This window comes from Eurosta solidaginis, chromosome 1 (genome assembly GCF_040869045.1).
Source record: "Eurosta solidaginis isolate ZX-2024a chromosome 1, ASM4086904v1, whole genome shotgun sequence".
Classification (NCBI taxonomy): Eukaryota; Metazoa; Arthropoda; class Insecta; order Diptera; family Tephritidae; genus Eurosta; species Eurosta solidaginis.
In genome coordinates, this window is record NC_090319.1 from 36,006,213 (window position 1) to 36,025,145 (window position 18,933).

At 36.2% G+C, this 18,933-nt stretch overlaps 2 protein-coding genes across 4 annotated transcripts in view; one reads left to right on the top strand and one right to left on the bottom strand.

Moving 5' to 3' along the window:
- The first annotated feature begins 312 nt into the window (after positions 1-312).
- On the top strand, positions 313-7,015 carry LOC137251705 (tRNA modification GTPase GTPBP3, mitochondrial). The gene is made up of 4 exons (XM_067786495.1): positions 313-486; positions 553-953; positions 2,281-3,038; positions 3,109-7,015. Exons 1-4 carry the CDS (start codon positions 381-383, stop codon positions 3,350-3,352), a joined length of 1,509 nt encoding a protein of 502 aa, XP_067642596.1. The 5' UTR covers positions 313-380; the 3' UTR covers positions 3,353-7,015.
- Positions 7,016-8,113: 1,098 nt separating this feature from the next.
- Positions 8,114-18,933, bottom strand: part of LOC137251687 (C2 domain-containing protein 5) — a 72,055-nt gene continuing 61,235 nt past the window's right edge. For all 3 annotated transcript variants that reach the window (XM_067786459.1, XM_067786451.1, XM_067786467.1), the window contains 2 exons: positions 16,585-16,689; positions 8,114-12,421 (listed from right to left, as the gene is read on the bottom strand). In XM_067786459.1, coding sequence (XP_067642560.1) covers positions 12,359-12,421; positions 16,585-16,689 — 168 coding nt within the window. In that variant the 3' untranslated portion in view covers positions 8,114-12,358. The remainder of the gene's footprint in view (positions 12,422-16,584; positions 16,690-18,933) is intronic.

The window sequence follows — 18,933 nt, forward strand, 5'->3', positions numbered from 1 at the left end:
AATATACTTTTTATAATTATTTCGAATTATTTTCACAATTTTTCAAACTTTAATTAGGTGTTTTTGCATAAAACTGCAAACGGTCAAAAATTACCGCACAAAACTGAACTAGGCAACTCTGTCTAGTGAGAGAGCGATCAGCTGACACGTTCTTACGGGAAAAATAAAAATTGTTTTGATTTCTACGTTCCGGGCTACGTACGTACGGGCGTTGCACGTTGGTGTTTTTGTTTACATTGCACACTCATAAGATAGGTCGTGTCAGCTGACACGTTTTTGGCACGTACGTTCGTGAGTAACTGCCGCATAACTGCCGCATTAGGCTTCAAACAGCTGTTCCCTGATCATATGTTTTTGGTTATTTAATTTTGGATTCAGATATGAAATCCGTGTACAAATTATCAAGGAGATTTATACACCTTCAACGATATTACAGCAGCTTGGCCAATAGCAATGCTGATACTACAATTTATAGCCTAAGCTCAGGTAAATTCTTTAATTTCAAAGTATTAAATACATGGCATTTTATTATTGTGGTTTCCTTTAATTTAGGACACGGCAAATGCGGTGTTTCGGTAATACGCGTATCTGGGCCGCGCACAAAGCATGCCCTACAAACACTGATCAGTCCTAAATATGAGCCAAAAGCACGCCATGCCTACCTTAAATCCTTCTATCATCCACAAACTAAAGAAGTTATCGATAAAGGATTGGTGCTGTGGTTTCCTGGTCCATATTCTTTTACTGGCGAAGATAGCTGTGAGTTTCAAGTGCATGGGTCCTTGGCGGTTATTGCTGCAATGCTCGATGCTTTAGGCAGAATACCTGGTCTGCGTCCCGCAGGGGCAGGCGAGTTTACAAAACGTGCTTTCTACGGTGGTAAACTTGATTTAACAGAAGTCGAAGGACTAGCCGATCTTATACACTCGGAAACAGAAGCGCAACGTAAACAGGTTTTTATTACATAGATATTTGTATGGAATTAGCGAACTTCTTTGTTTTATTGCTGTTGTAGTAGCATTCTATTGGCCGTTGCGTAAGCAGTTGTGGTTGTTGTTGTAGCGATAAGGTTACTCCCGAAGGCTTTGGGGAGTGTTATCGATGTGATGGTCATTTGCCGGATACAGATCCGGTAGCACAGCACCATTAAGGTACTAGCCCGACCATCTCGGGAACGATTTATATGGCCACATTAAACCTTCAGGCCATCCCTCCCTCCCCACCCCAAGTTCCATTAGGAGCTTGGGGTCGCCAGAGCCTCGGCTGTTAATGAAAAAATATTCGCCACGGATAGGTGAGGCTGACAATTGGGTTAGGAGAAGCTATATATTGCGTGAAAACTTGAAAAGGTTGCGCTACACAACCCCTTGAATCTGGTATTTTGGTTGCCTCTTACGACAGGCATAGCTACCGCGGATATATTCTTACCCCCTGACCCGCTGGGGGCTTGCTACTAAGCAGTCACACCAAATTTTCCCGTTTCGTGATAACTGACGGCAATTGGAAACAGCAATGGAGATAAGGTGTTCGTTCCTCTAATTGTTCCTCCAAACTGATCGGATGTCTCTCCCGTGTTTCTACATTCAAGCACAAGAATCGATAGGTAGATTTTCTGGCCGGATCGTCTCTCGGTCCTATAACATGATCTAGCCAGAAAAGCCATGAGGCTTCTATTAGTTGCATTGTGCTCATATCAGCGAAAGGCTTATACAGGTCATCACAAAACTGCAATCTTTCTTTGAAGACAGCAAGCTTTTTATAGGATTTCGCATACCGGAAATATTTGGTTTCTGGTAGATTTAGCAGATTTGAAGTCACACTGTTAACCGGCTGGCGGGATCGCCTTTCTTGTGGATTGGATATATCACACTTAAACTCCAATATAGAGGCATGCACGAGTTCGTTTTTTAACAGCTCGGCTCGCCATCTTCTGAAGTTGTTTGCACCTATGCCGTTCTGCTTCATGTATTTTTCTTCTAAGTGGGTGCCTCTATCTTCGCGTCACGGTAACGCTTCCATACACAGAGCTTTGCTCGGCCTAGGAGCGTTGCTCCTCATCATATCGGTCTTTTGTTGTTGTAGCGATAAGGTTACTCCCCGAAGGCTTTAAGGCTGGAACTGGCTCATGACAATTTTTTAAAAAGTGGGAATTGTTTGGTGCCTGAGCTTCCAAAATATTCACACCTGCGCATGAAATTTTTTACCGCTTTTTTGGACTTGTTAATCGATGATTCTCTTAGCTTTGTATTTTGATTTTTCTAATTATATTGTTGTCAACAGGCTATGCTACAAAGTTCCGGTACCCTTTCACGTCTTTATGACAATTGGCGCAAACACTTAATAAGCTGCGCTGCACATTTGGAAGCATACATAGATTTTGCTGAAGAGGAAAATATTGAAGATGATGTTGTGCAAAAATTAAACAAAGAACTACGTCTACTCATATCGGAAATACGAGATCATTTAAACGATCAACGACAAGGGGAAATGTTGAGGAATGGAGTACGTACCGCAATAATAGGTGCACCAAATGTTGGGAAAAGTAGTTTTTTGAATATGATATGCCAACGAGAAGTGGCGATTGTAACACCAATGGCTGGTACAACACGAGACATTATTGAGAGTATGCACAATTTCGGTGGTTATCCTGTGATTTTCTCCGATACGGCCGGCTTACGTAAGCAGACTCAAGATGCTGTTGAGTTGAAAGGTATAAGCAAAGCAAGGGAATGCATACAGAATGCTGATTTAATACTTCTAATAGCCGATGCCCGTGATCTGATGAAACATTTGAAAGTTGATAACCAGATAATGCTTTTTGATTATGAGAAAGCATACTTACAACAGCTAGATTTAGATGCTGATGCGTTGGCTGATAAGCGTGTGAAACTAGTAGCGAATAAAATTGACTTACTAACAACGTTAGAGCGGAAAAAGTTATCACAGATTGAGAACCTCTTGTGTCTCTCTTGCAAGGAACCTGCCACTGATGATGTACAACAATTTTTGCAGGGATTTGAAGGACTATTGCAAGAACTGTGAGTTAAAATAAACTTTTGTTTATGTCTACCTTTTAGATAGTTTTAATGTGATTTTTTTCTTTCCTAGCTGCGGTCAACCTTCCGCTGAAAATCCACGTATTACACATGCACGCTACCGTCAGCAATTAGAACGCTGTATAGAGTATTTGAATATATTCTTAAATGAATATGCTCCAGATATTTTTCCTGATACAGCAATTTCGGCGCAGAAACTTCGAAATGCTCTTAAATGTATTGAACGAATTACTGGGCATGTAAGCTGTGATGATATTTTGGATGTAATTTTTAAGGACTTCTGCATAGGAAAATAGTAGGTCATTAAGCTGTTTTTTAATTTGGCTAAGTAAGCTAATTTTGTCGGTTTAATATATTCATTAAACTACAATATCCAAGTATTACTGTTTTGTATATTTATTTATTTGAATTAGTCTACGAACATGAAAAATATTCTTACAGACTATGAGTAAATTAAAATTTAGCAAATCAATAGATTAAATTAAATTTAAAGTATACAGAAAACACGATGTCGAGACCGAAAAATCAATATCGATAGAATTAGAGATTATATTGAATTCATTAACAGCCCTTGACAAAGGGGCATTCCGAAGATAGTTTTTCTTAAAGTTTTCGCAATAAAAATATTTGAATATCACAGTGTCCTTTGCGGGACAGTGTCCTAAATGCGCCCCAGAAGGTAAGTACAGTCAACAGTTCCTTTTATAATACCAGAAACAAAAGTTAACGAGAAGACAGGTCTTTTTTTCTAAAGATTTAAGATTTATTAACAATGATCGAGACCTGTAGGAGGGAACTGGTTCCGAGAAGCGAAGGCAAAGCAAAGCGTATTTAAGAAACACTTTTTGAACACGTTCTATCCTGTATATCCTAAATTGATGAAATGGACGCCAGCTAAAGGCTGCATACTCCAGATAGGGACGTACAAAAGTGCTGTAAAGCAACTTTAATGTATAGGGATTTGAGAACTCAGAACTATTTCTTCTAAGAAAACCTAGCATAGCATATGACTTCGATACTATAAAATCAATGTGGCAGTTGAAAGAGAGCTTGGTATCAAAAATAACACCAAAATCCTTTATTTCACTGGATATCTGCAGAGTATGAGCTGAAATACTGTAAGATGATGCTAAAAGATTATTAGATTTTGAAAAAGAAACATGAAAACATTTGCTGATATTAAGCGAAAGGTGCGACTTCAGGCACCACAAGTATAAATTATTAAGGTCTAACTGAATTTTCGCCATGTCAGTTAGATTGGTAACTCTCGAAAATATCTTCAAGTCATCGGCATATAGCAAAAAGTAACTGAACTTAAAGCATGAGGAAATTTTGGGACCCCAGTGTCGCAACATACGAATAAGGGGAGGCATTATCAACCAAAACCACGCATGGTCTATTACGTAAGTGCGACTTAAGCCAATTTAAAAATCCAAAATGAAAGCAAAGACACAAGCTTCGCGATCAGAGTCCTATGGGACAAGGCTTCGAAAAGTCCGTGTAGACACAGTCTACCTGACATCTGCTAGAAAAAGCCTATAGACAATACTCTCTAAACACTGCCAAATTTGAAACAGTAGAGTGCCCTGGAATAAAACCATGCTGGTTTGGACTGAAAAATAAATTTTATCCCTAATAATACATTCGAGTAGCTTTGAAACAGTAGATAGTTTAGAAACTGGTCTATAATTGCTTACATTGCTTTTGCTACCACTTTTAAAAACTGGGGTTATGGATGCCAATTTCCAAGCATCTATAAAGACACCCGTGGATAGCGATCTGTTAAAGATAGTTTGTAAAGGGAATATCAAAGTTGGACAATTTCTTAATAACACTGCAGATATTCCATCTACGTCAGTACGTGAGGAAGGCTTCAATTTTGAAATCCATTAGCTACATCTTCATATGCGAGAAGAAGCGACCCAAAACCTGACGATTAATTTGCATCAGAAGAAAAATTGAGATCAAGGTCTGACTCAGAATAAGTGTTATCAAAATTAGACTTGAAGAAGTCGGCAAACAAATTTGCCACATCTACAGGAGTATGAGCTGATTTGTCATTAAGAAAAACGGTTGATGGTATTATAGAACAGGACTTTTCGACTTCAAAACGTTCCAAAAGGTCTTGGGATTAGAGTTGATGCTATGTTCGATATTAAGAATATAATTTCTATGCAAAAACTTATCCAGACAGTTAAACTCTTTCAGCAAACGCTCGTAGGTATTATAATGGCATTGACGGTTGGTTGCCTTATACTTCTTGTAAAATTTATTGCGAAGATTTTTTAACTTCTTCAAACGATCGTTATACCAAGGTTACTTATATGGTTTGATTTTTATCATGGTAGAACAAATGGCTAACAAAATTTCTTTGAATTTGTAAAAACTGGCAGAAACATCTAAGCCATCCAAAGAGTCATCCCAGATAACATCAGAACAAATAATATTTAGATGATCAAAATCACAACGAGCATAATTAAAAGCCATTTCATTCTCCGGAGAAACCTGTGCAAAGTGATAAAACTAAATTTTCAGAACCAGAGCAACATGATGCAACCCTGGTAACGATATTGGATCAAGACATTCAGATAGATCATGATGCAAACCATCATCAACTAAAATTAAATCTAAAATTTTATCGAGCTTGTTAACATAATTGTTAATTTGAGCTAAGTAGATTATCAATAACATAAGTCTTATGAAAAGAAGACAGATTATTAGGAGGTAAGATCATTACATGAATAGCTATTTGACCAGCTAACGCAACCAAGATCAAAATCAACAAAAACGCAAATCTGGTTCTCACCCAGTCGTATTGTGTACAAACGTTATAATGTTTTCAGCATGCTCGATATAGAGGCTGTCAGCACTGTTCGGTGGAATATACGAAGCAAAGATATACAGCGAACTGGAAAAAGAAGATCCACCAATGCACACATACAGCTGATCCAAGTAGTGGGTCAACATTATCAAAATTGATTAACGACGAACAGTATTTTCGTGTTATCAAAAAATTCAGCATCAAAGAAGTCGGCAGTGAGCCACGTTTCCACAATCACAAAAACGTCATATTCCAGTTGCGAGCTAAGCGACAAGACAACGTTAGACTTTGTTCTAAGTTCGGAAGTATTTTGAAAGTATATGCTGAGACTGTTATTAGCGATAGTATTGGAATCACCAATTGCATTAATAAAGTTATTTGTTTATTTTATTCCGCTTGCGAAGAAATCGAAAGGGGCGAATATTTACACCATCTGACTTATATAAGAATACTTCTCGAAAACTCCGCATTCCGGATGCGTTTAAAGAACGTCCTTGCTCAAAACCTTTTTGTTTTTTTTTAAACATCTAACTTCAAGATGTATGCAAGTTAAACTCAAATGGCACGATTTTGGAACATGTTCATATCAAACTCTAACTAGCACTTCAATGTTGTGGTATGCAAAATTATTGCCTTCATGCCCACTGGTCTTTCAGTATAAAAGCTGACATGGTTTCAGTACATGCTGTTTTCTCCAATATTTTAACCGCCTTCTTCGCGGCTATTTGCGACTGAATGTCACAATAGTTAACTGACACTTTGTGGGAATAGCATATTTTGCGATCAGCACAGTATACTCTTCCATTAGCTTGGAAACACACGTGCAAACCGCTTCATTCACTATTTGTGCACCCATGTGTCAGCCTTCCATTCGTACTAGTTATACTGTTTTAGCAGTTAGTTCGACTTGAAAAACAAAAAGGTTTCATCCTACTAAAGCAGAATTGACTGGTTTTTCTTTTTCATGATAATTTATTTATATTTCCTTTATTGCATAAAATAAAATTAACACCACATTTGTTTTTCATAAAAAATAAACAAACTAACAAACATTACATGCAATATACTACGATTTCACAACTTTTATCATTCCGAAAATGTTATAAGAGCATTTCTTACAATTTAATTTTTATTATCGATACAGCCTAATATTTTACTTTGTGTGTTGCATTGTCATAAGTGATTGTAAATTATTTCATAATATTGCATTTTCCGAATTGTTTTTTTTTTTTTTGCTTTATTTTCGCATCCTTAAGTATGTATATGTACATATTTGTTTCATATTTTTATTTTCATTTCGCTATCGTAATTTCGAATTAAAAATTTTAATTTGGTTAAATTGTTTTAATCAGTTGATTAGTTCTTCAGCAGTTTAAAAAAAAACTATAAAATAATTGTATGCTTGCAGCTACATGTAAACTTGTATCTATTCAATTTTCCAAATTAGCAAACCTACATACTTCATACTACAATCTTTTTTTGGTTTTTTTCGATTTCCAGTTAGGGATCCGTACGTTAAGTCGAAAAAAAAAATATCGTAAAAAATGACGAATTTTAAATTTTTTTATATGTTGACATTTTTTTGCCTAAACCCAAAATGTCAAAATGTTATAATGTCGAAATAAAAAAGGCCGAAAAAATACAAAATGTCGAAAAATGTCGAAGAAACTCAAAAAAAAATTTTTTTAATGACAATTTAGTTTTCAATGGACATTTGCAAAATAAAACTAAAATTTTGATAATTTTCCAATTATTTATGATATGGATATATACGTAGTTATAACTATTTCCTAAAAAATGTCATTGCTGTTTTGTGGAATACTTGTGGTGCACTTCATGCCATCCATTTTTTCCGAAAATTTTGAAGAAACGTTTATATTAAAATAGGTGTTTTTATATATCGACTTCGGTCGTAATCTGCGCTTTATAAGCATCTATGAATGTGTTTCGATTTTGAGTATCTTAGATTCATTTTGTAATGGTAGTATGAATATTTTGAGTCAGGAAATAATTGTGTATGTTTCTTTTTTCAAAAGATGTACTACTTCCACTTTGTCACTCAGTTTTCAATCTAAGTTACCTTATTTTTTTCATTTTTAAGTATGCACGAGGCACATATGAGTAATTTTGTAAAACAATGAGGTTTTTTAATATTTTGGGTTTTTTACTTTGCTTTTTTAATCTACGTTACCTTTGCGTTTGTTATTTTTTTTAATTCACTCAAGGAGTATGTGTATTTTTATTTTTTTATTTAATTGTTTTAGTTGAAATTTTTGTTTGAAACAATTTATTCGCTTTTTGTTTGTTGCAACGCCCAAAAGAATGAGTGCCGAAATTGTTACATCTAATAAGGGCAAGAGTACGCTTGTTCTGAAGGGATATGTATATCATTCAGTGTTGGCAACCCTTAATTGTAGATTAAATTCCGAAAATGTTCACTTGGCAAATGTATTTGTATAAGTATCTACTATTGTATTGTGCCGTTCATTTAAATATGTATGTGACATCGCTAATGTATAAAAAAGTGTCAAAGGGCATAACGTGACATACTCCTTTTTCTTTTGCCGAACATCCCACAACCGGTAATTAAATACGCGGTAAGACTTTATATATTTATTTGGTTTTTATGTAATTATGACCTGTAAATTGTATGTTATTTTATGTTTAATAAAGATTGAGCTACGGCTAACACCCGACAAACATAATATTCAGAAAAGTCGTATAAAGATTTGTTTTACTGGAAGTGCGAGAAGAAAAATGAATTTAAATGTAACGCTCGCGTTACGACGGTGTTAGATGGATTCAAGGGGTTGTGTAGCGCAATATATAGCTTCTCCAACCCAATTGTCAACATCACCTTCGAGCGGCGAATCCCGTTTCACTAACAGACGAGGCTCTGGCGACACCAAGCTCCTCATGGAACTTGGGGGTGGGGAGGGAGGGATGGCCTGAAGGTTCAATGTGGCCATATAAATCGTTCCCAAGATGGTTGGGCCAGCACCTTAATGGTGCTGTGTTACCGGAGCGTATCGGATCTGTATCCGACAAAGGACCATCACATCGATAACACTCCCCAAAGCCTTCGGGGAGTAACCTAATCGCTACAACAACAACAACAACAACAACATGGAAACGTGCATATAGTAAAAAAGCCTGCTTCAGCACACGTCCACGATCCATTGGCATATATGAAGCTGAAATTTACAAAGCAAATGCTAATTTAAAGCAACAAGCCAAAGCTAGCAAGAGCAAACCATCACAAATAATAAATGCATCTATAGTTGGATGTAAAAGAGAATGCAGGATAAACCTACCGAATTCCCAGAGCAACTTGCAAAGAATCAAAAGAGTAAGAACAAGCATACTGGCGGAACCTTCAACTTTGGATGAAATCAACGTTCCAGAAGACCTTCAGCTCGTGGAAGAGGAAAGTTTTTTACCCCCGGATAAAGAGTTTGGTAATGAGCGAATTTTAATTTTTAGCACAATAGAAAACTTAAAGGTTATGGGGGATTCGAGGGTATGGCTTGTGGATGGGACATTCAAAGTTGTACCAACAATTTTGAGACAACTATTTACCATGCATGCCCATTTAAACGGAAATGTGGTTCCTGTCGTTTACTGCCTAATGAGTAGCAAAAAAAAAAAAAACAATGTTACGAGGAAGCTTTTTACGAAATCCTTAAGTTAGCTTGCAAGAATAATATGCACCTAAACCCTGATTATATTATTTCTGACTTCGAAAAAAGCAATCATTTCAGCCACGAAGGCGTTCTTTCCAAATGCAATTAATAAAGGATGTTTTTTTTCATTTTGGGCAGATTTTGTGGCGGAAATTTCAAAGCGAAAAACTTGCCTCGATTTAGGGAAAAGATGAACACTTTTCTTTGCAGGTGAGAATGCTAAAATGCTTAGCTTTCTTGGTAGCAGAGGAAATACCACAATACTTCGAGGAAATTAAAAAATCCATGAGCAATCAAACTGTAGGTATATTAAAATGGCTGGAAAAGAACTACATAGCCACAGCAGATAAGTCCAAAAAAAGGCGTGATTTCAGTAAAAATCATTTCTCAGTGTATCCACTATCGTTTTGGTAAATACATGAACAAAGGATATAAACATACCAACAACGCAAAAATGTGTAGAAGCTTGGCACAAAAGAATGCAAGTGATAATCGACAAGGACCATGTTGGAGTATACAAACTTATATATTACTTAAAAGAAGAATATATTGTTAAAAATAAAATAAATTTAATTAGATCGCACAATATTATTAAACCAAAAAAAGCGTATCAAAGAAAAAAGGAAATAATAAATAAAATTTTAAATAAAAAAGAAGAGTATTCCAAACTCCATTTTTTTTTAATTTAGCATATTACACTACATTATCATAATTGTTTTTGCGTTTCGCATTTTCTATTTAAATATTTATGTATATCAATATGTAAGTATTTTACCTCTTGAATTTCCAAATGTTAGCTTTTAGTTGTATAAATATTTTGAGTTGAATAACAACATAAATATCTTTCTTTCTTAACAAATTTGAACTCTGAACATAAATAATTTTGGGACATTACATAGGTTTGGTGGTGCTGAACCACTAAAGTACCCTGAATTTTTATGATTTTTGCAACAATTACCTAGTTGATGTTTTATATGAAAATTCAATTTGTCGAAATAATTCATTAAATAATTTCGACATTTTTTTTTTTTTTTTGAGATTTTTTTTTCGACATTTTTATTTTCGACATTTTTTTTTCAACATTTTATTTTTCGGGCTTTTTGGTGTTCGAAATATTTCTATTCGACATTTTTTTTCGGTATTTTTAGTTTCGACATTAAAATTTTCTACATATCGTACCAGAAACTTGCAGTTAGTTTAAGTACAATTGTTATAGTTGTTTTAAAGCGCGGCTAAACCAAAAAGCTAACGAAAAAAGTAAAAAAAAAAGATTAAATAGTTTTTGTTATGCTTTATCTTTCTTGGTTACATAAGTACAAATTTCGTGCTGAAAGAGAGAGCGTAATGTATTTAATATTGAGAGCAAAATATTTTTCTAAGCATGTTTAAGCTACTAGTCTAAGAGCTAGTAAGCGTTTTGAGCAGGTATTTGAGGCACAATGAAAATTATGTACAATGCTTTTTTAATGGTATCTAAATATAGAAACGCAGAACTGGCTAAAGGGGTGGCGGGGCTGAAACAACCCTTGTATTTAACAAAAAAAATAATTTTTGTATGCTAAAAATGTTTTTGAGGCACTTTGAAAATTAAATATATTAAAATTTAATATTTGAAAAATATAAAATGAAATAAGCCAGATTATTTGGTTGGGTCTAAAACCTTGCCAGGTGATTGCAAAATAATTTTTTTTTTAATTAAAAAAAATGTTTTTGAGGCACGTTGAAATTTTAACCACATATTATTTATAATTTTTAAAGAATATTGTCAGAAAGAGCGTTTAGATGGGACTTTCTACCTGCCAGGTGTTGACAATATTTTCATGAGTGCGAGTGAACAGCGTTATGCCTGCATGTAAGTGTGAGTGAGATCGTATATCGGCAGCTCTCTTCGTCGAATAATAGTGCAATGCGATTAGCTGTGGGGAGAGCACGTGATTAAAAGTTCCCGTGCTGTTGTTAATTAAAGTTTGGGAGTAAAATTATTTGATGTTATGTTTAATATTTTTTTAAAATAAATATTATTTACAGATAGAAAAAATTAGTTTGTGTAATTTGTGGCAAAAGCAAAGATAAAGTTATCCTTTTTAATGAAAATACTCTAAACAAAATGTCTTGAAATATTGATAATTCGGCAATTACATAAATTAAAGTACAAGGATGTTGGTTTGCCATTAAATGTTATCCACATAGTTACACAAATTTTGTTGCTGTAAAGAAAAAATATAACACTTCGAGGGAATCAGATATACGTCAATCAGGTATTGTAATAGTTAATATTTCTTATATTTAGATACCATTAAAAAAGCGTTGTACATAATTTTCATTGTGCCTCAAATAACTGCTCAAAAATGCTTACCAGCTCCCCTACTATACATTTCATTTATAAATATCCTTATTGTTACTATTGATAAACTTTTTTTTTTTTTAGCTTTTCCACACAAATTCTTCACTTTTTATAACATTATCATTAAATTTTTTTTTTTTTTGGATAAAATATTTTCGAACAGTTATTCAAATATATTGTTAAAGCATTTGGGTGAACCATTTACTATTGTATTTAGGAATAACTAGCAAAGTGCAACAGTAATAAGCGTGTGAGCTTTATTTTTTTAAGCAAAAATAGTTTCAAGTCGTTTTAGTAAATTATTTTTGATCTTAATTCCAGTTTTGCTTGTGACTTTCGTTGAAATTATATTTAAAATTATATTTGAGCTTGCTTTGCATAGATCTAATTAGTAATATAGGCTCTTCGGTCGATTGGCAAAGAATAAGCGCTAGATGCCCTTAAGGCGCGTATATCAGTCATCGGCATGATATGAAACGTAAACAGCATCACCACCAATACTTATTAAACATTGCCCCTGTAATAATTTAAAGATAATAGAGTTTTAAAAGAGAATTGAATTACTTAATACTTAAGAATTCATGAGCTTAACACCGGTTTATAATAATTGAATACTCAAATATTACATTTGCTTGAGAGAAACTGAATAGAAGTAAACATTAACTAGCATATTGCGATCATTGTTTACCATATGTGACCCGGCCTATGAAAAAGTGGCTTATGACTCAAACAAATTTTTTCCAATTTTTTTCTGGTTTCTATAGTTTTTGAGACGCTCTTTCACGTGGTGAAAACTAGAAAGTCCTAACTTGTTTAGAACTGTTCTGGACATGATATTTTCATCCACTTCCATTTGACCTTCAACTTGAAACAATGCTTGTAGTTCGTCCTCGTAATTGATACCAACATCATCGAAATAATCATCATCATTCTCTTCGTTTTCACAGAAATATGTTTGAAAAACCTCGCTAAATTCTTCTTCGACAGACATTATTCACAAGTGACACACGTCCTACTCGTTCAGCATTGTAAATTTTACCAAGTAGCGCAACTAACAGCTGATCGGTGAAAATTCGCACATTCACACGCACAGTTCTCGACTCAGTTTCAAAACAAAACTTTAGATTATTTAATTCAAATTTTAAAGTGCGATAATCCTTACAAATTTATGTATACAGAATATATATGGCGTTTTTGTTGTTATTAAAACAATAGTTTTATTTATATTAAAGCTTTTATCATTTTTTTTTTAACTTTGAAAAATCTCCGAACACCATTCCTTCATTATATGACATTCGACTGCCTAGTCCACTGCCTTCCACTCTATTCGCAACATAACCTCTACTTAAGCTGCCAAACTATATAGTAAACAATGTCGTTCAGCATTGCTTTTAAATCTGAGCACTCACACGATTTTTTTTCGGTCAGAAACTGGTTTGTGCTTTGCATTAAAAAAATCGCTCTTGTGTGTATCATGGCGCAACGATACAAGGTGGCAGCATGGAACAGCTGATTATAAACTTTTTTTATTTGATTTGATATATCAACTTCCGGTGCAGTACGATTTTGACATTTGTCCATCGAATTTACAAAAACAAAGTACTTGGAATTTTTATTTATGTTTGTAGGTATGTCACCATGCTGCCACCTTGTATCATTCCGCTATGGTGTGTATATAACACACGAACTTATCTCATTTATGCTCTTTTGCCTTTTTTGGTTGCCTTTTGGGCATGACTGTTCATAATGCAAAAGAAAAACTACTAAGAAACTGAAGAAATGCATTGTATCTTTAACAGCTGTTTCTCGCAATTTCTTTTTTGAGTCATAAGGCCGGGTAACATATAATCTGGTAGCTTAAATTGAGGTTATGGTGCGAATAGAGTGGAAGACAGTAAACGAAGGCGAATATCGAATGGAGTGGAATGAAGAACAGCAGGAAGAGCAGAGTTGCATTGCACCAATATACCTTAAATTTTTGTCTCAATATTAAAGATAAATGTAATATGGCCATTAGTGATGTTTGTGTGTGTGGGTCAATTTTGACCGATCAGCTGTTAGTTGTGCTACTTGTTAAGGTTTACAATACCACGTAATCATCATCAGTCAATTTCGTGGAGGCCGCCGTGGTGTGATGGTAGCGTGCTCTGCCTGCCACACCGAAGATCCTGGGTTCACGCCCCGGTCAAAGCAACATCAAAATTTTAGAAACAAGTTTTTATACTCAGCTGAGCAGAGCTCACAGTGTATATTAATTTTGCTCGCATAATGGTAATCCGTAACGGCATAAACTAATCGAGATAGATATACGACTTCTATATATCAAAATGATCTGGGCGAAAAAAGAAATTCATTTAGCCATATCCGTCCGTCCGTCCGTTAACACGATAACTTGAGTAAATTTTGAGGTATCTTGATAAAATTTAGTATGTAGGTTCCTGGACACTCATCTCAGATCGCTATTCAAAATGAACGAAATCGGACTATAACACGCCCACTTTTTCGATATGGAAATTTTCGAAAAACCGAAAAAGTGCGATAATTCATTACCAAAGACGGATAAAGCGATGAAACTTGGTAGGTGGGTTGACCTTATGACGCAGAAAATAAAATTAGTAAAACTTTGCACAATGGGCGTGGCGCCGCGAAAAAATCATCGCCTGCTTGATTGTCAGCTTCAGGAACAGCAGGAGAAACAACAGTTTGAGCAGCAGCAGAAGAGCTTAACAAAGTAGCACTCGAAAGAGTATCAGCGCCAACATTGTTCTCCTCAGTGGCAGAGCTAGCTTGACTAGCACTCAAAGGTGATGTGATTTGATTGTTTGTGTTATCAGCCGACTCAGTGGCCAACTCAGCACCATTTAATTTTATAGCAACACTTCTTTGAGAGCGTAGATTGTATGGAATGCTGGTAGACTTTTCAGGTGGATTGCACTGAGACGAGTTAGTTACAGTTTTGTTATTGTGCGAAAAATCGTCGAATTTACTCTTTAGAGAGTTAATTTCTTTATTTAAGTTTGATATCATAGCAAAGAGATTCACTGAGATGTTTAAACAGTTATTGCAGATAAAAAAAATGTTTTTGCAATTAATAAATATTTCAGAAGAATCATCAAATTCAACTTTAACACAATAATTATGAAACTTAGAGCCACATAATTTACAGGTAACACAGGTACCGACTTTAATGCGAGTAGAACAGTCCAAGCAAGTTATTGTTTGATGCGAAGACATAACGAAAATTGCTTAGAAAAGCGGAGCGAAAATTAATACGTGCGCGCACGACAGTTGGCAAAGACTTGTAGAAGAAGATGAAAAAGTTCTGCAGGGCGAAATCAAAAGCCCTTGGAATCTTGGCAGGAATACTGTTCGTGGTATTATATATATATAAATAAATTAGCGGTACCCGACAGATGATGTTCTGGGTCACCCTGGTCCACATTTTGGTCGATATCTCGAAAACACCTTCACATATACAACTAAGGGCCACTCCTTTTTAAAACCCTCTTTAATACCTTTAATTTGATACCCATATTGTACGAACACATTATAGAGTCCCCCCTGATCCACCTTTATGGCGATATCTCGAAAAGGCGTCCACCTATAGAACTAAGGATCGCTCCCTTTTAAAATACTCATTACAACCTTTCATTTGATACCCATATCGTACAAACACATTCTAGAGTCACCCCTGGTCCACCTTTATGGCGATATCTCGAAAAGGGGTCCACCTATAGAACAAAGGCCCACTCCCTTTTAAAATGCTCATTAACACCTTTCATGTGATACCCATATCGTACAAACCCATTCTATAGTCACCCCTGGCCCACCTTTATGCCGATTTCTCGGAAAGGGGTCCACCTAGAAACTAAGGCTCACTCCCTTCTAAAATACTCATTAACACCTTTCATTTGATACCCATATCGTACAAACACATTCTAGAGTCACCCCTGGTCCACCTTTATGGCGATATCTCGAAAAGGCGTCCACCTTTAGAACTAAGGCCCACTCCATTTTAAAATATTCATTAACACCTTTCATTTTCCCTTTTAAAATATTCATTAATACCTTCCATTTGAAACCCATGTCATACAAACACATTCCAGGAGTACCCTAGGTTCATTTTCCTACATGGTGATTTTCCCTTATTTTGTCTCAAAAGCTCTCAGCTGAGTATGTAATGTTCAGTTACACCCGAACTTAGCCTTCCTTACTAGTTTCAATTAGAATTAAATGTTTCTAAGCGGGGTCGCCCCTCGCCAGTGTTTGGCAAGCACTCCGAGTGTATTTCTGCCATGAAAGACTCTCAGTGAAAACTCATCTGCCTCACAGATGCCGCTCGGAGTCGGCATAAAATAAGTAGGCCCGTCCCACCAATTTGTAGGAAAAATTAAAAGGAGCACGACGCAAATAGAAAGAGAGAAGCCCGGCCTAAAATCTCTTCGGAGGTTATCGCGCCTTACATTTATTATTTTTTTATTTCGTTATTTCGAAAGGGTAGCGTCGCAATATGCCAGTAAATGTTTCTTTCTTTCCAGTTTCTCTCCAACAAAAAAAGGTAATTGAATATGCAATTATTATAAACCGATGTTGAGCTCATGAATTCTTAAATATTAAGTAAAAATTGAACACACCATTAAGCGTACGAATATTGAATAAGTTATTATATCTGATGCTTACTTGATTTTTATGCTGGTTATCGACCAAGATTAACTCACTCATATAGAACGAAACCATGGCATTCCCACCAAGTGCTGATATATGAGCGCGTACTACTGCCAGTAACTGAAATCGAACACAAATAAGTTGTTTTGAAACAAAACTTCGGCTAAGTGGAGAATTATTGCACCTCTGCTGCTAATTCAAAGATTTAAGAACACCTATCTTAGAATTTCTTTGAGGAGCAGCTTATCTCAGACTTATTTTAAAACCCGCTCTACCTCAGTATGTGTTCAAAAAATATTCTAAAATAATTTCTACCATTGTGTCTTTCTGATCTCCGAAAGGTTGTTATCGTTATCAGATTTATTTTCAGATTACGCTATTCTAAGCACTAAAACCGCTCACATGTTTCGACCTCCATATTTTTTCGATGGTTGCCAGTTTTCGCACTAAGCACATACAGCAAACAATTAGTCTATGTAAACTCGTCTATATTATTTCATAGGCTGTTTTGAAATCAGAAAATCCAAAATTTCCGAGTACTATCGATCATGTTATTTTGCCTGCTTTTGAAATTTGAAAAACTACTATTAATTTTGTGAGACCTTGAAAATTTCACCACGCCTAAAAGCTGCTAAGACCCTATTACAAGAAAATTTTAGAAGTCTGGGACTCAGAAACAGATGTGGAAATAACTCAGTACGAAGATAGCGACTCTCCATGTTGTTGTTGTTGTAGCGATAAGGTTGCTCCCCGAAGGCTTTGGGGAGTGTTATCGATGTGATGGTCCTTTTCCGGATACAGATCCGGTACGCTCCGGTAACACAGCTCCATTAAGGAAATAACTCAGTACCGTTACGAAGATAGCCACTCTCCATGTTGTTGTAGCGATAAGGCTGCTCCCCGAAGGCTTTGGGGAGTGTTATCGATGTGATGGTCCTTTGCCGGATATAGATCCGGTACGCTCCGGTAACACAGCACCATTGGGGTGCTAGCCCGACCATCTCGGGAACGATTTATATGGCCACGTTAAACCTTCAGGCCATCCCTCCCTCCCCGCCCTCAAGTTCCATGAGGAGCTTGGGGTCGCCAGAGCCTCGTCTGTTAGTGAAACAGGATTCGCCGCTCGAAGGTGAGGTTGACAATTGGGTTTGAAGAAGCTACATATTTCGCTGGCAACCTGAAAAGGTTGCGCTACACAACCCCTTGAATCTCGTATTTCAATCGCCTCTTACGACAGGCATACCTACCGCGGGTATATTCTAACCCGCTAATCCGCTGGGGGTAGCGACTTTACATGAAAAGCTATCATTAGAGTTATGAAAAGTTGAAAACGTTTCGATTTGCTTTGAAGTTTTATAAATTTCGAAATAATGTCATTAAATGTATGAATATTCGAAAATATTAAAATTTTTACAAGCTCTTTCGAATTCAATATAAGTAAAGAAAGAAGAATTTAAAAAACTCAAAATAGAGTTTCTGCGCGCATAAAAATGTTTTACTATCCTCTAAAGCGAACCCCGAAAAACATTAGATTTTTTGAACTCGAACTAACATCGAAGGTCCCGGCAAAGCTAAATCAAGCATATAGAAACAAATTTTTTTCAATTATAAAAAAGTTTTTCTAAGCAAAATCGCTCCTGTCGTGTCGCACTGCCAGTGTTTTGGCCAACACTCCAAGTTTATTGCTGCCATTAAAAGCCTCAGTGAAAATTCATCTGCTTTGCAGCTGCCGTTCGTAGTCGGCACAAAACATGTGGGACCTACATCCCGCCAATTTGTAGGTAAAACTAAAAAGGAGCACGACGCGAGTGCCCCAGTGGGTTAGGGGGTCAGAATATACCCGCGGTAGGTATGCCTGTCGTAAGAGGCGACTAAAATACCAGATTCAAGGGGCTGTGTAGAGCAACCCTTCAGGTTGCTAGCGCAATATATAGCTTCTCCAAACCCAATTGTCAACCTCACCTATCCGCGGCGAATCCTGTTTCACTAACAGACGAGGCTCTGGCGACCCCAAGCTCCTCATGGAACTTGAGGGCGGGGAGGGAGGGATGGCCTGAAGGTTTAACGTGGCGATATAAATCGTTCCCGAGATGGTCGGGCTAGCACCCCAATGGTGCTGTGTTACCGGAGCGTACCGGATCTATATCCGGCAAAGGACCATCACATCGATAACACTCCACAAAGCCTTCGGGGAGCAACCTTATCGCTACAACAAAAACAACGCGAATCGGAAGAGAGGCTTGGACCAAATCTCCACCGAAGTAAATAGTGGCAAGTATTTATTTTGTATTTGAACTACGTACTTCGAAAATTTTTAATTTCACAATTTTGGAATACCTTCTCTGAAGTCAGTCAACGAATATA